A 16,858-nucleotide genomic window follows, 5' to 3' on the forward strand; every position below is an offset into this window, starting at 1 on the left:
ATGGAATCTAAAAAAAAAAAAAAAAAAGGTTAAGAAGAACCTAGGGGCAGCACAGGAATAAAGACGCAGATGTAGAGAATGGACTTGAGGACACAGGGAGGGGGAAGTGTAAGCTGGGACAAAGTGAGAGAGTGGCATGGACATACATACAATACCAAGTGTAAAATAGATAGCTAGTGGGAATCATCTGCATAACACAGGGAGACCAGCTCGGTGCTTTGTGACCACCTAGAGGGGTGGGATAGGGAGGATGGAAGGGAGACGCAAGAGGGAGGACATATGGGGGTATATGTATATGTATAGCTGATTCACTTTGTTATAAAGCAGAAACTAACACATCATTGTAAAGCAATTATACTTCAATAAAGATGTTATTAAAAAAAAAAACGAACCTGCCTGCCAATGCAGGGGATGCGGGTTCGATCCCTGGTCCAGGAAGATCCCACATGCCTCGGAGCAACTAAGCCCATGTGCTACAACTACAGAGCCTTGCTCTAGAGCCCATGAGCCACAACTACTGAGCCCACACGCCGCAACTACTGAAGCCCACACACCTAGAGCCCATGCTCTGCAACAAGAGAAGCCACTGCAATGAGAAGCCCGTGCACCGCAATGAAGAGTAGCCCCTGCTCGCCACAACTGGAAAGCCCATGCACAGCAACAAAGGCCCAATGCAGCCAAAAATTAAAAAAAAAAAAAAAATAAATAAATATTTTTCCAGAGTTTATGATTTTTATCAGCATGAGGCTCAGTTGAATACAGACTACTCTATCATTATTTAAAGTCAGAACTTTGCATTTGAGAAAAAACATGAATATGTGGCTTCTACACACTATACTATCAGAGTTTGTTTTTGTTTTGATCATACACTACTTTAGGAATATTCCTTCTATATAGATGAGAGAATTCTTGAATTTTCAGTAAACAGAAACTGAATAACTGATTATAAAATATAATTTTAAATATGTAAAGTTGCTTTATATAAAGTTCTTAGAAGATGTTACATGGGGAAAAAAACAATTCAAAGTAAGATTCCCAATTTTAAAAAACCCCAATCATGACATTTATCGTATCTCTCCATTAAGGAAGGAAGGTAACTGGAAGACGTTTATAGTGGATAACTGTAGAGTGCTTGTGTGCCTAATAGATATAGAGTTATTTAAAAGAAATAGGATGTGAACATTACCAACATACATCCAGGGAAAACAGGAGAAATAGTAGATTACTTTCTGAGCACCAGCACTCGGAACCATATAGCAGTTAACTAAAATAATAACTGTCCTGGGCTTCCCTGGTGGCGCAGTGGTTAAGAATCCGCCTGCCAACGCAGAGGACATGGGTTGGAGCCCTGGCCCGGGAAGATCCCACATGCTGCAGAGCAACTAAGCCCGTGTGCCACAACTGCTGAGCCTGTGCTCTAGAGCCTGTGAGCCACAACTACTGAGCCCGTGTGCCACAACTACTGAAGCCCGCATGCCTAGAGCCCGTGCTCCGCAACAGGGGAAGCCACCGCAATGAGAAGCCCTCGCACCACAACGAAGAGTGGCTCCCGCTCACCGCAACTAGAGAAAGCCCACGCGCAGCAACGAAGACCCAACGCAGCCAAAAATAAATAAATAAATAAATAAAATAAATTTATAAAAAAATATAAAATAAAATAATAACTGTTCTGAGGCTGCTTTGTAGATTCTTCAAGAGAGCCAGGCTTCAGTGGCACACGGAGGTTACCCAATTCTTTCAGGTCTCTAATTTGGTAAGGCAAATGAGGGTTCCAACATGGTGTAAAATCATTAGGAAAGAGAGAAAGGGAAGAAAAAAGATGCCTCTGTCATGTTCTCAGAACTCTTTGCAACTCTCAAAAACATTCTTTCCTTCAAAGAGATTTTCATGTTTGGAAGCTAAGAGAATTTCATGATTACTTGTTCGTTCTTTATTTTTTTATTAAGACTTTATTTTTCTTAGAGCAATTTAAGTTTTACAGCACAATTTGGGGAGGGTGCCCTTGTCTTTCTGTGAATCCAAATAAATACTTTCAATTAACTTTTAATATTTATGATATAAAAATTAAAAATGAATATATTTTTGAATGACATAAAGAAATATTTTCAAATTAGTCTTGACTAATGTAGAAACCCAGAGTCTTCTGCATTATTTCAAATGTTCTTGTCAACATGTCTATGTTAGAACTCAAGGAGCAAGTATTGTATTAGAATTTTCTCTTTGACAGAGATTATTTTATGACTATGAAATATTTAATATTTTCTTTAAGGATTTATTTTTAACCAAGGCAATCACACTCTGCAAATACAATAAAAGCAAAACTCAATACCAATATTTATTTTTCCTTCATATTTAACCTGAGAAATATAACCAGTTGCACTTCTGGGAAAAGATAGGCTAAAACTACAGGAAATCTAAGTGACTCCTGACACCTTCCCAGAATAGTAAAAATTTAACAACTGACAGATTTGGGATACTCTGAAAACACTTTATCTACCTATGCACACATACCTTTATTCTTATAAAACCATTGGATGCCATTAACTTCAGGGAGCAAAATTACATTATCGCAGGACCAATATAAAGTCAAATAAAGTAAGACCTTTTGGCAAATGTAACATTAAGAAGTGTGTCTTATTTATATACTCAGCAAATATGTATTAAACATCTAGTATGTGCCAGGAAGTGTGCTAAGTGCTAGAGATATTAAGATGGACATGTGCTGCTGGGTGTCAGGGTGTAGCTTTGGATGTAATATTGTAGTAATGGGATTATATGGGGATGTGGGCAGCGGCACCTTGCTAGAAAGGCTGGAAGTTGGAAGAGGAATGGTTAGAGCAGCATTCTGGGAATCAGAGTAGTATTATTAGGAACTCTACCTGGAACTCCTGAATGTTCTCTGAAGCACTAAATAAAAGCACAGCTGCCTTTATTATTGGATGGAGAAGAGTCAGTGAAAGGAGATGGAGAACTCAGAAGTTGTCACAAAGTCTTAACCTGGTTCTCATTTAGGGTCCATACTGAGCCTCTGATTTGGCTGTGAATTGATGCAAATAATCAATAAAGGAGAATAAAAACGACAAGAGACCACTCATTGCAAAGTATCTTCCTTCAAAAAGGATACAAATACACATGCTAGCTTTGCAGAGAGAGAGTTAAATTGGAAGAAATAGCGGCTACCGTAAGTAGTCATTCTTATCAAAGCATTTCTATAAAGAAACAAACTAGGATGCTGCATATAGACCAGATTGAAGCATTTGCCTTGACGTGTGTATATATCTTGGCACATGTGCCACCACTATTGCCTCATAAATTATGTTGTTATGGTGAAAATATGAAAGCTCTGCTCTCACAGCAACGTTCGAGTGTACAATACAGTATCATTAAGGGTACAATACAGTGGTGTTAACTACAGTCACCATGATGTACCTTAGATCCTTGAACTTATTCATCTTATAACTGATATTCTGTATCGTCTGACCAACATTTCCCTATTTCCCCCATCTCTCAGCCCCTGGCAACCATTCCATTCTCTGTTCTATGAGTTCCATGGTTTCAGATTCCACATCTAAGTGATATCACATAGTAGTTGTCCTTCTCTGTCTGACTTATTTCACTCAGCATAACGCTCTCAAGGCCCATCCATGTGGTTGCAAATGGCAGGATTTCCTTTTATTTTTATGGTTGAGTAACATTCCATATATATTGACCACTGATGTCATGGATGGATGCTTAGGTTGTTTCCATGTCTTGGCAATTGTGAATAATGTTGCAATGAACATGGGAGTGCAGGTATCTCTTCGAGATAGTGATTTCATTTCCTTTGGATATATACCCCAAAGTGGGATTGCTGACCTTTCTTGAAATGTTCCAAAATACCTTTTGGAAATGCAAATGCTATATTGAAGCTTTATCAGTTAATCAATAAAGCTCGAGTGGGTTTTTTTCCCCATAAAACCAGTGGGTGTTTCAATAATTTAAAAAACCCCTCCAATTCCTATATTTCAGGGGCACCACCTTCTTTGTCTAGTCTCCTCCCCTGCTGACTCCCAATAACTTCCCAGATTTGAGGGTGGTGTCATCAATCTAATTTACTGATTAAGCCATCAGTGATTCTCTCTCTTCTTCTGGGACTCTCATGATGGGTAGATTGTTTTTACTTAATAGTGTCCTGTAAGTCCTGTAGGTTTTCTTCATTCCTTTTTAAAAAAAATATTTATTTATTTATTTCGGCTGCGCCAGGTCTTAGTTGTGGCATCTTCATTGCAGCATGTGGGATCTTTAGTTGTGGCACGCAGACTCTTTAGTTGTAGCATGCAAACTCTTAGTTGTGGCATGCAGGGCCTAGTTCTCCAAACAGGGTTTGAACCCAGGCCCCCTGCATCGGGAGTGCGGAGTCTTACCCACTGGCCCACCAGGGAAGTCCCTTCTTCATTCCTTTTTATTCCTTTTTCTTTTGTTCTGATTGGATAGGTTCAGATGTTCTTTCTTCTACCCGGTCCAGTCTGCTGTTGAAGCTCTCTACTGGATTCTTCATTTCAGTCACTATAATCTCTAGCTCCAAAATTTCTGTTTGGTTGTTTATGTTTTCTATCTCTGTATCGAACTTCTAATTTTGTTCTTGTATTTTTCCCGATTTTGTTAAACTGTTTACCTGTGTTTTCTTGCAGCTCTCTGAGCATCTTAAGAACAGTTATTTTGAATCCCTTGTTAGGCAATCCTTATATCTCCATTTCTCCATTTCTCTCGGTTGCTGAGAGCTTACTGCGTTCCTTTGGCGGTGTCATGTTCCCCTGATCCTTTATGATCCTTGCAGCCTTGCACAGATGCTGTGCATTTAAAGAAGAAGTCACCTCTTCCAGACTTCATGGGTTGACTTTGGTATGGAAAGACCTTCACCTGCAGGTGGGAGCATGCTCTGACCTTGGGTCTACTGGTGCAGGGTGCCAAATGCAGGATTGGGCGGTGGGGGTGATGTCTCATCCGCTCAGGCCACTGGGGTCCACAGCATTGACCATAGTGACTGCAAGGGCTGTTGGAGACCTCAGTGGCACCACAGGTCCAGTGGCTTGGGATTTGGGCAGGCACTGGTGGTGGCTGGAATTGGTGGTGTGTACAGACTCGGTTGCAGGGGCCAACTGCAGGTGCCTATGTAGTGCCAAGTGCTCGTTTAAGACACACACATAGAGATGGGGGCGAGCACCAGCTGCGAGGGTCTGGGCTAACCGCAGGCCCACTGGCAGCCGTGGGGGCCCTTGGCTGTCAGCATTCATTACTGTGGCTGCAAGATCACACCATGGGTGCACTGCAGTGGAGGCTGGTATCGGGAGTCAGGCTGGAGGCATGCAGGTACACAGCTGGAGGGGCCCACTGTAGGTGAGCCTGGTGGTGCAGGCCAGTAACAGGAGATAGGGCCAGGTCTGGCCCAGAAGAGCCATGGGGGCCCTGGCTATTGGTGTGCACTCCTGTGGCTTCAGGGTCTCCCCAGGGGAGTGCATGGCAGCGGAGGCATGAGGGTCTGGTCGGGAGCATGCAGGTGCATAGCTGGGGGGTTAGCTGCACACGTGCTGAGTGGTGGAGGCCAGTGACCAGAGCCAGAGCCAAGTTCAGGTCCACGAGCAGCTGCGAGGGCCTTGGTAGTTGGCCTGCCCTTCCGTGGCTGCAGGGTCTTGCCACGGGTGTGCTCACAGCCGTAGAAGCCTGTGATGAGGGTCAGGCCGGCAGTGTGCAAGGGCACAGCTGGAGGGGCCCGCCCCAAGCACATGCACAGAAGTGAGGGTCACCCACGGGGGTCCAGGCTGGCGTCTTGTACTTGTGCGGCTGCAGAGGCCTGGGCTGGCTGCTGGTGGGGATGCTGGGCCCCAGTGGGGCAGTGGGAGGTAAAGAGCAGGGAGGGGCCCAGGTGGCTGGTGTCTGCGAAAGTGAGTGTCTGTGGGGCAAAAACCAGTGACATCTGCAGGGGCTCTGTGGCCGCTGTGCTGGCCATCAGTTACTTTGGTGGCAAAAGGTGCTGGGGTCTGCGGAGCACGTCACAGGGAACCACAGTCATTTCTGCTACGGGGCTGATGCTGGGAGCCCTTGCTCTTTCTCCTTGTTTCTCCCCATCTCTATTCATCTCAGCTTTCCCAGTCTCTGGGTGGGTCCTTTGCTCAGTGCCCCAAAAGGCTGGGGAAGCTGGCGGTGCACCCCACTGTCCCTTTCTTGGTGAGGGGAACTCCTTCTAACTAGGGAGGCTCACTCTTGGCCCTGAGCAGTGCTGGCCTGGGGAATGGGATGACGCAGGCAAAATGAAGCCCTTCTTCCTTCCCTTTTTGTGCAGTATTCTCAGGTTTTTGGCTCCACTGTTGCTGGAGTTTCTTAAATGGACTCCTGAGCTCTCTTTGATCGTGGATCACTGTCTAATTGTTGATCTTCCTGGGTGATGGGGGCTGGGGTCTCCTACTTCGCCATCTTGGTCACATCACCCCAACATACACCACCATCCTGACTTTCACTATAACTAATTATTCTTAAAGTGAAAGCATCCAGTGCCCCAGCAGCTGGGAGAGCTTGGGAAATCATTGGGAACAACCCACTAACCGTACTGAGACGGAAACTAAGACTCAGGAGGACCAACTTTCCTCAGTTCATGATCTCACTTGCTAGTCACACTTAAGACTAGAGATCAGGCACTAGGGTAAAAAAAAAATTCACTCTCATCCTGCTTTTCCAGCTGGTCAGATCCCACTTAAATTACTCTGACCACAATTCAAATTTATTTCGCTGATTGAAAGGGCACTAAGAAGCATCTGCTTTTAAACTGAATCCTTTATTAGGTCGGTAAGGCGTGCAAGGGGACAGAGCAAGCCAATGAGGTCCCTTAGAGTGTGCTGGCCCCTCAGGTGAAACCCACATTCGTTTTCCTGTCCCTAAACCCAAGGGGATTGGTGTGCAGCAGGTCAGATTGTTGATGCAACAAGGTAGCTACAGAAGTAGGAAGTACCTGGCAGGAGGTAGATGGGTAGATAACAATATTTATTTTCTAAAGAGCTACTGGATTGAGTCATTAGAACTTGTATTTATAAAAAACTTTGCTTTCCATTTTGAGGCTTGTTCCCAGGGCTTTCTGACACTTTATGGCTCTCTCCCTTTCACCCACACACCCAGTCACTACTCAGCAAGAGAGCAGGGAAGCTCTGATGGGGAGAACACGAAATAGCTGACATATGTGGGGTATGTACTATGCTTTCTTCCATACGGTCTGCCAGGAATTCAGTCTGTGCCCGAGTGACACCCCCCACCCCGTGCAGGACAACAATAGAAGAATGACAGGCTTTTCTGTTCTCGGTTTTCTAAGGCTCCTTCACATCCACGTGGCACTCATATAACACAGAAGAAAAGCAATGCCACGTTGAAACCGAATGGATGGTAAAAAGAAGTCTACATCTTGTTTAACATAAGACAGCCTTTCAGAACAGGGAGGCAAAAGGGCATAGAAACTAAGTGTATACTGAATTCGCCTACGTCCAGTATTCCGTATGTCTGATGCTTTGACCCAGAAGTGCTTGTATGTTTTCACCCTGGTCCTCCCCTGTGACACCATGTGCCCCTTTAAGATGGGACCTGAATCTCCTATATGCTGTCCTCCTCCCGCTGTACCAAATACAGCTAGTAAGTGTTTGATAAACGATGCAAAATGACTGACAGGCAATTTTGCTGTGCTGGTGATTGATGATTGTATCAAAAGAGGGAGAAATAAGGTCATTTCTAATCCACACACTCAGTTAAACCCCAGCTGGATATCCAGGTACAGCCCCCCAAGCTTCTCTGTTTGCCTTGGCTCGAGTACCCCTCTTTGCTCGTCACAAAAATTCTCCCTATTCACAAGTGACCCGTTAGCTCTATTGGTAACCAAGTGGCATAAGCAACGATTCTCTAACTTTTATTGTTACAACTACTTTAAGCAGCCTGTACTCAGTGGAAGACCTCTGCCATTTAAAACAACAGTTCTAGCATACCGGCGATGGTTTCTTAGCAAATAATACCAAGACAATGCAGTGAGACCTCTCTTCAATTTACTTCCCCAGTCAGACAGTCTTGCAGGGGGTCAACCTTCAACTTCCTTCATTCCTCCTCTCCAGGAAGCTTGTTTCTTTTACGCTACATACATGTTTTTCAGGTTTAATAGTTACCGAGAAAAAGAAGTCCGGGTCTCCTGCTAAATACTCATGGCTGGGCTGTCTTTGGGTCACAGCCCACAGCAGACAAACTACCCATCGGCTTCACGAGGGTAGGGGAAGCGTCTTGCTGTCTTGCTCTGTTAATCAGCTATGTCTGGCCCACAGTGGGCACTCAATAATCATTGACTGATTGAGGGAATACATGCAGGGAATAATAAAGTAGTGAATCCAGGAGCTACGGGAATCAAGTTCAGGTGTCTGGGCCGGTTTTAGAAACATGGAGATCAGGATTCTTGGAAAGAGGAACCAGAGGATTGTGGGAGATACAATTACAGGACAGGGAAAACTCTCCGAAACCCTTAGGGAGGAGGATGTTTAGGAGACCACATTTTGCTCTTACATGAAATGCTGAAAAAGAAAATTCCTGGCTAGAAGTTTAATGTTAACTGGAGCTCTGAGTTATACAGGCACACCTCATTTTATTGTTCTTTGCTTTACTGCTCTTTGCAGATACTGCTTTTTTTTTTTTACAAATTGAAGATCGGTGGCAACCCTGCATCAGGTAAGACTATTGGCACCATTTTTCCAACAGCCTTTGCTCACTTTGTGTCTCTGTGTCACATTTTGGTAATTCTCGCAATATTTCAAACTTTTTCATTATTGTTTTATTTGTTATGGTGATCTCTGGTCAGTGATTTTTACGTTACTATTGCAAAAAGATTATGACTTGCTAAAGGCTCAGATAATGGTTAGCATTTTTAAGCAGTGAAGTATTTTTTAAATTTAAAGTATGTACGTTTAAAAGAGGTAATGCTATTGCACACTTAATGGACTATAGTATAAACATAACTTTTATATATACTGGGAAACAAAAAAATTCCTGTGACTCACATTTTCAATATTCGCTTTATTGCAGGGGTCTAGAACTGAACCTGCAATATATCTGAGGTGTGCCTCTACTAGTAATGGCTGAGATTATTTCTGGTCTACTTTACGCCAACACAGTTTACAAACAATAGCTTGATCACTGCAACAACCCTTCAAGGTGGCCATTGATTGTGTTTTCAGATAGAGAAATTACATGCAGAAGGTTACATCGCCGACCTAAGTCAACCAGCTAAGCTCACCATCTGGGATTCCCACTTGATTCTAAGTTTCACTTCTTTCCCCTCCCCACACAGTGCATCGCACAGAACAAGCAACATGTCAAACACCAGGCTAGACTGATCTGTGTTTTAAAAAAAACTTTTTTTAAATTGTGGTAAAAAAAACACACTGTAAAATTTACTTTCTTAACCACTTTTAAGTGTACAGTTTAGTGGTGTTAACTGTATTCACACTGTTGTGTAACATCTCTAGAACTTTCATCTTGCAATATTACACTCTATCCCATTAAACAACAACTCCTCATTTCCCTGTCCCCCAAGCCTCAGGCAACCACCATTCTACTTCTGTTTCTATGATTGTCTACTCTTGATACCTCCTGTAAGTGGGATCATACAGTATTTGTTCTTTCGTGTTTGGCTTCTGTCACTTAGCTTAATGTCCTCAAGACTCATTCATGTTGCGGAATGTGACAGGATTTTCTTATAAGGCTGAATGATATTCCACTGTACGTACACGGCACATTTTCTTTATCCATTTATCTGTCGATGGATAGGTGGGTTGCTTCCACCTCTTGGCTATTGGGAATGAACCTTCAATGAACCTGGTTGTGCAAATAATGCTTCAAGATACTGCTTTCAATTCTTTGGGGGTATATACCCCAAAGTAGAATTGCTGGATCATATGGTAGCTCTATTTTTACTTTTCTGAGGAACCTCCTTACTGTTTTCCATAGTGGCTGCACAATTTTACATTCCCACCAGCAATGTGCAAAGGGGTACAGATTTGTTTTTAAATAGAATAACCGTCAGTCTTAATATCAAACTGGCCCAACAGCCCTGCCTGCAATATCAAGTAGTGATTAACTGCTTAAAAATTTAACTCAACTAAAACTCTGGACATAGGTCTCAGTTTCTATAATTAAAGCCAGGTACTATTTAAATGTGTATTAAAGATTTATAAATAAGGATCATTATCCCATTGCACGAAGAATCACTTAGCAGTCATTTTTTTAAAGAGACTACAACAAAGGACATAAAGATAAAGCCAGGGCTGGACTAGCAACAAAAGTACTAGGAGAAGTATTCCTGCTTCCTGAAAATAAGCGTAAACAGGCACATAAGTTGCAGTCTTACCCTTGTTTTGGCATCAATTTTAGCTCCTCGATCAAGCAATAGTTTTACCATATTGGCGTTTCCTCGTTTTGATGCAACATGTAAAGGAGTGATGTCATTCTGTGGAAGAACAGAGAAAAAAGTACAGTGTTACCTGAGTTTAACCAAAACATTGCTTCCTAAACCTTCCCCAACACATCCTCACACTTTTCTTACCTTTTTAAAAAAATATCCATCGTGAATAGAATACTTCCCAACATCTCTATCTGACGGTAATTTTACTCAGAAGGAGACCTCAAAAGGGATGAATTTTAAGGGACACACTCTGTGGCGTAGGGTCCAAGTTTATTTCCTTTGATTGACATTATTGATGGATGACATGGTGATAGTTTTTGTTCTAACGTCCTGCACATTTAAGTCAACATGTTTTCCTATCACTGTGTGTGATGTACACTGGCTACTGAATGGTTGACTCAGTGGCTGATTAGTCAGCTAAGACTTACTGAAAGGAGTGTCATGTTACTCAGAGCCTGCTCTGGGTCATCTGAGTACAAGTTGTCAAGGAGAGACAAGAGGAACTCAAACTGGGAAGTCTGTCAGTGCCCTACACGGTCACAGGGCTTCCCATGCGCGATGGGCTAAAAAGCGTTCACAGGCATTTGTTAGCAATTGCACAGAAAAATGACTATGTTGATTTTTTTTTTTTTTAAACTACTGTTGAGGGCTTCCCTGGTGGCGCAGTGGTTGAGAGTCTGCCTGCCGATGCAGGGGACACAGGTTCGTGCCCCGGTCCGGGAAGATCCCACATGCCGCGGAGCGGCTGGGCCCGTGAGCCATGGCCGCTGAGCCTGCGCGTCCGGAGCCTGTGCTCCGCAACGGGAGAGGCCACAACAGTGAGAGGCCCGCGTACCAAAAAAGAAAAAAAAAAAAAAAAAATTACTGTTGAGGAATAGACATATGGTCAGGACAATCTGACATTCCAATCAAGATCCCCTGGATACCATAGTCCTTTCCTCCACTCATCTGACAGGTGCTGTGATTACGTCCAGACTGTCAAGGAAATACGTGCACATAGTGAAAACAGTCTCTATTTTGGCTCCTTCTTCTTGTGTAGCAACAACATGGGTTTAAGGTCTGCAGTTCACAAAAGTCAATTACACGATAAACGAACGAGGCTCATAAGGGGTTACATTCTTGTCGTGTGACGGCAGATACAATATAATAGCTACCAGGTATTGATTCATGTCCTGTGAGTTACGCTGCACTGCCTTAAACTCTTCACTATCTCACTTAGTTTTCATAATCCTCACAATGTCACATACAATCTGAATCACGATGACCATCTTACAGATTAGAAACAGCAGGCAAAACCAAGATTCAAATTAAAATATGACTCTTAAACTTATGCTTTTGAAAAAAACGCTTTAAAATGAAAATTTTCAAACAGACACAAAGTCTGAGAGAAAGCCATAATGAGCTTCATGTACTCATCACTCTGGTTCAATCATTGTCAAACCTTGCCAATATCATTTCTTCTATACTCCCTACTATTTTTTCTGCCTGAAGGAGTTTAAGAGGAGAAGGAAAATCCTAGGTATCCTATTATTTCACCCCCAATTACTGCAATTTAATTATCTCTAACAGATAAGGCTATTTGTACACAAATAATAACAATATCATTAATTTTATCTAAGTAAAAATAATTCTTTCAAAAAGCCAAGATCTGTCAGTGTTTTTACATTCTCCCATTATCCCCAATTTTCTCAGTACAGTGGTTCAGATTAGAATATCCACAACTTGCATTAGGTTGAAATGTCCCTTAAATCTCTTTTAAGATCTCCACAGATGCCCTATTCCACCTTCTTTTTTCCATGCCCATATATTTATTGATTAAACTGGGGAATTTACTGTGTAGTTGCATCCTCATGGAGAGCTGTTTAACACATTCTTTTGTATTTTCTATAAGCTTTTCTAGTTAAATGCTTTTAGTCATTATACATTCTCCCATGTGAACAACTCTTTACCTCATTATTCTTAGGTGCTGAAGTATAAATCAGTTCCACAATAATTAGTTCGTTAAGTCAAAGAAGGAGAAAGAGATCTAAGTAAAAGAGATATGCCTTAGTCATGCTGGTGGGGAGTGGACAGGGCTAGAATCATTGCTCTAGACCAAGTGGTAGGCATACTTTTTCTGCAAAGGGCCAGATATCAAGTATTTCTGGTTTTGCAGGCCATACCATCTTCATTGCAATTTGTCAGTGCTGCCTTTGCAGCGATAAAGCAGCCCCACGTGACATGCACAGAGACGGAAGTGTCTGTGTTCCAATAAAACTTTATTTACAAAAACAGCTGGTGGGCTGGATTTGGCCTGTGGGCAGTAGTTGGTTGATCTCTGCTCTAGACCTATCAGCTTGTGGCTGATGGTTTCAACGGTGTGTAACAGGTGACAAAAGAGGAATTAAAACTATAGAGGCTGTTCATTGTATATGCTTTGGCCCTCTTTGGGGTGGACGATTTTGCGTATGAATGAAAGCTGGCAGAAAGAATCTTTCTGATGGTCTTGCTTGTCTCCGTTGTCTGAGTGCAAGTATGTAAATGAGCCAAGCAGCACTACGGATGAATTCTAGGCCTGAGACAGCAGACGCAGCATCAGATTAGGTCTATAGGAAACACAGTCCAACAGGAGAGCTTACCGAGCTCAGAGTGGGATACGACACAAAGACCTCATCACTCCCCAGCGTGAGTCAGGGCTGACATGCTATTTCCCTTTAAAGATGTGCTCTTGCCTGGTGGAGAAGGACTTAATTAACCTTTATCACAAGTAGGCTAATTTTAGTGAGAGGAAAGAGCTCTATTTCTAATTTTGCTCTCTTCCATATTCATGGACTCTATCTTACGGTGATGTGTAGATGTCAAAAGGGTGCCTTGAAATTCAAACTCCCACATTTTTCTACACTGCTCTGACCCCTCCTAGAGTACTACTTTCTATTTCTACAGCACTTAATAAGTGTTGTAAATTACTTATGTAATTTCATTTTATCTTCACAACAATCTACTGAAGTAAGATATATATCATTAATCCCATTTGATCAATCAACTAAGGGATAGAACTGATCAGTAATCTGTATATTAAGAGACAACTAATGGGAGGCAGAATCAGCATCAGAATTCAGTTTTCTAGATCCTCGGGGTAGGGGGTGTGTGTGTGGTATTTCCAGTCAGGGATCATAAAGGCTTTGCCTGAAGACTAGGCTTCTCATCTCCATCAAATGGAGCTTCTGAGTGAAACACATACTTTTGTATTCCTGAATCAGGTAGCGACTGCTTCCGTCAATTAGGAAGAAGTCAAAATCAAAGTGGGACCTTTGGACCGGTCAACAGGACATTTCTATTTAGATTCCTCAGTTAACCAGTAAAAATCTTTTATGCTCTACTAGGTACCAGGTCCACTGCTGCATTTCCATTATACAAGCGGGTCACAAAATTACGGAATCCCACCGAATCAAAAGTCCAATGATGTTAAAGACAAAAAGGCTTGTTTAGGAGAACCTCATTAGCTGCTCAGGAAGCGTAAATGTGTGCCTGCTTTCTGGGATGCAGTTTGGCAGTATACATGAGGAACCTTCAAATCTACAACTGAGACAGGAGATAGATGGGCCCCAGGCTGGGCAGCTGGAGTTTGTCCCCTGTGGACAGATACTCCAAGATGAATATAATACAGGAGGGAGGAGAACCTGAGCCATGCCCAGATAGAAGAGACCACATATTCCTCATTCTTGAGGTCAAGGAGACCTTCCCAACTACACGTGTGCAGAAAGCCTCCTGGGGGGCCAAAAAGGGAGGGGGCACATCAGAGTAGGTGATGTCAACCTTCCCACAGGCCTCTGGGCTAATATCCATCTTGGCTAAGAGATGCATGCGCACATAGGGTAGGACCCTGAGTTAAACCCAATACAGACTCAGAGCCAGGAAAAGCAAGATGCTTGGCCAGAGGAAACCCGGCAGAAATGCCCCATAAAAGTGATACAAACTACCACAAAGGCACGACTCTCTCTCTGAGTCTGCCCGTATGTGTCTATTCACATGGACTCTTTTTCCTCCTAATATACAATTGACTTGTTTCACTACTTTCCGTCTCTTTGTGGAAACTCCTTTCTACAAAGCTGATGGGCCAGGGCCTTGTCATTGGCTACTGGCCCTCGTGACCTAGCGGCTAGGATCCAGCACTCTCACTGCCGCGGCCTGACTTCAATCTCTCGCCAGATTGAAGTCCGGCTTCAAGCCGCTGCAGGCTGAGGCCACCTGAGAGCACAACCACGTATACGAGGCAGAGGTTGGCTGCCGTGGTAGAAAGGGCGAGAGTGCTGAGACAGACCCAGAGCTGAGGCCTGGGCATACTCCCTACGACTGAAGCGGATCCAGAATGAAAGACCCCTCAGCCCCAGCCTAACGTAACAAGCAACTGCAGCCGGCTCCTGAGGGCGGGCAGGAGCTTGGTGAGAGAGAGACTCTGTGCTACAGGGATGCAGGGAGAGCTGAGCGGGGGAAGCGCACCAACCAGGGAAAATCTCTGACGGCTGGCCCTCACCCTCAGCGTAAGGCGGTGCAGCCCCTTCTAGAGGAACGTGAAACCTGTGCTGCAAACAAAATGGAAACTCAGCTCAACTCTGGACTCAACCGGCTTGGGCTTCCACATGTACAGCCTGACAGGAGAAGGAAGACACATGCCGCTTCCAAGCAGGGATACTATCTTCCTCAGTGTCTGCATTCTATCTAGTGGAACAGGGGAACGACATGCAACAAAAGTTAGGGAGTTTAGGTCAAATGGAAACACTTGATAAGAAAACCACACTGTCAGAAATGAAGCATTCCCAACCTAAATGTCTGTCAACAGAGGAATGGATAAAGAAAATGTGGTACATATATACAATGGAATACTACTCAGCCATAAGAAAATGAAATAATGCATTTGCAGCAACATGGATGGACCTAGAGATTATCATACTAAGTGAAATCAGACAAAGACAAATATCATATGATATCAGTTATACGTGGAATTAAAAAAATTGATATAAATGAACTTACTTACAAAACAGAAACAGACTCACAGACATAGAAAACAAACTTATGATTACCAAAGGGGAAAGGTTGGGGGGAGGGATAAATTAGGAGTTTGGGATTAACATATATACACTACTGTATATAAAATAGATAATCAACAAGGACCTAATGCATAGCACAGGGAAGTCTACTCAATATTCTGTAATAACCTATATAAGAAAAGAATCTGAAAAAGAGGGAATATATATATATATATGTATAACTGAATCACTTTGCTGTACACTTGAAACTATCACAATATTGTAAATCAACTATACTCCAATATAAAATAAAAATATAAAGTAAAAGTGAAAAAAAAAAAGAAATGAAGCATTCCTTTGATGGGCTCATCAGTAGACTTCACAGAGCTGAGGAGAGAATCAGTGAACTGAAAGATACACCAGTATGAATGATCCAAACTGAAACACAAAGAAAAAAGAAAAAAGAATGGAAAGAAAGAACAGAGCACCCAAGAGCTGTGGGATGATATAAAATAGCTGATTGGAGATGCATAAGCAAAAGAGAGAAAATAGGGCAGAAGAAATATTTGAAGAGATCATGGTAGGGAATTATCTCAAAATAGTGAAATATACCAAACCACACCTCTATGGACTTATATTCTCATCTGTATAATGGACATAATACCTCCAGTGCCTCCATCACAGGACTGCCAAGGGGAGAGATGAGATTAATTCAAAAAGAGAAAGGAAACTCACAGGTATTCCGTAACTCTTATCTCATTTAACCCACTCAACAACCCTAATAAGGGGTACTATCTATTTTCTTTCTTTATGTTACAGATGAGGAGAGTAAAACTCAAACAAATCAAAATAACTTGTTGGGCTTCCCTGGTGGCGCAGTGGTTGAGAGTCCGCCTGCCGATGCAGGGGACACGGGTTCGTGCCCCGGTCCGGGAAGCTCCCACATGCCGCGGAGCGGCTGGGCCCGTGAGCCATGGCCGCTGGGCCTGCATGTCCGGAGCCTGTGCTCCGCAACGGGAGAGGCCACAACAGTGAGAGGCCCGCGTACCGCCAAAAAAAAAAAAAAAAAAAGTTTAATTATTTAAAATGAGTTAATCTAATGATATAGATTTCCTGTAATCTTTCTAATGAATGCTGTAACTTTAATAACAGTCTATATTTTTTCTAACAGTCTACTAGTAAAATTCCGTAAAAACAAAAAAATGAAGGTGGTTTATAGTTATAAATTTTCCACACTCATATCATTTCTAATAAATCTGAAATTAAATTAATCTCTGTGCTGAATACTTTTCTTTCCCCTCCAGAAAATAAATCATTCTTTCGGGCTTTGGAGATGTCAGTGAACTTGAAACTGTTAGTCTCTCAAGTATCCTACCCTCACTTGGCCTTCCAATAAATT

The 16,858-nt window shown here is 42.7% G+C and overlaps 1 protein-coding gene across 19 annotated transcripts in view; it reads right to left on the reverse strand.

The window, feature by feature from the left end:
* ANK3 (ankyrin 3) overlaps nucleotides 1-16,858 on the reverse strand; it is a 681,638-nt gene that overhangs the window by 175,797 nt on the left and 488,983 nt on the right. For all 19 annotated transcript variants that reach the window (XM_027091793.1, XM_027091782.1, XM_027091795.1 and 16 more), the window contains one exon: nucleotides 10,400-10,498. In XM_027091793.1, coding sequence (XP_026947594.1) covers nucleotides 10,400-10,498 — 99 coding nt within the window. The remainder of the gene's footprint in view (nucleotides 1-10,399; nucleotides 10,499-16,858) is intronic.

The sequence above is a fragment of the Aethalodelphis obliquidens genome, unplaced genomic scaffold (genome assembly GCF_003676395.1).
Source record: "Aethalodelphis obliquidens isolate GAN/ISIS:26980383/991018 unplaced genomic scaffold, ASM367639v1 scaffold73, whole genome shotgun sequence".
Classification (NCBI taxonomy): Eukaryota; Metazoa; Chordata; class Mammalia; order Artiodactyla; family Delphinidae; genus Aethalodelphis; species Aethalodelphis obliquidens.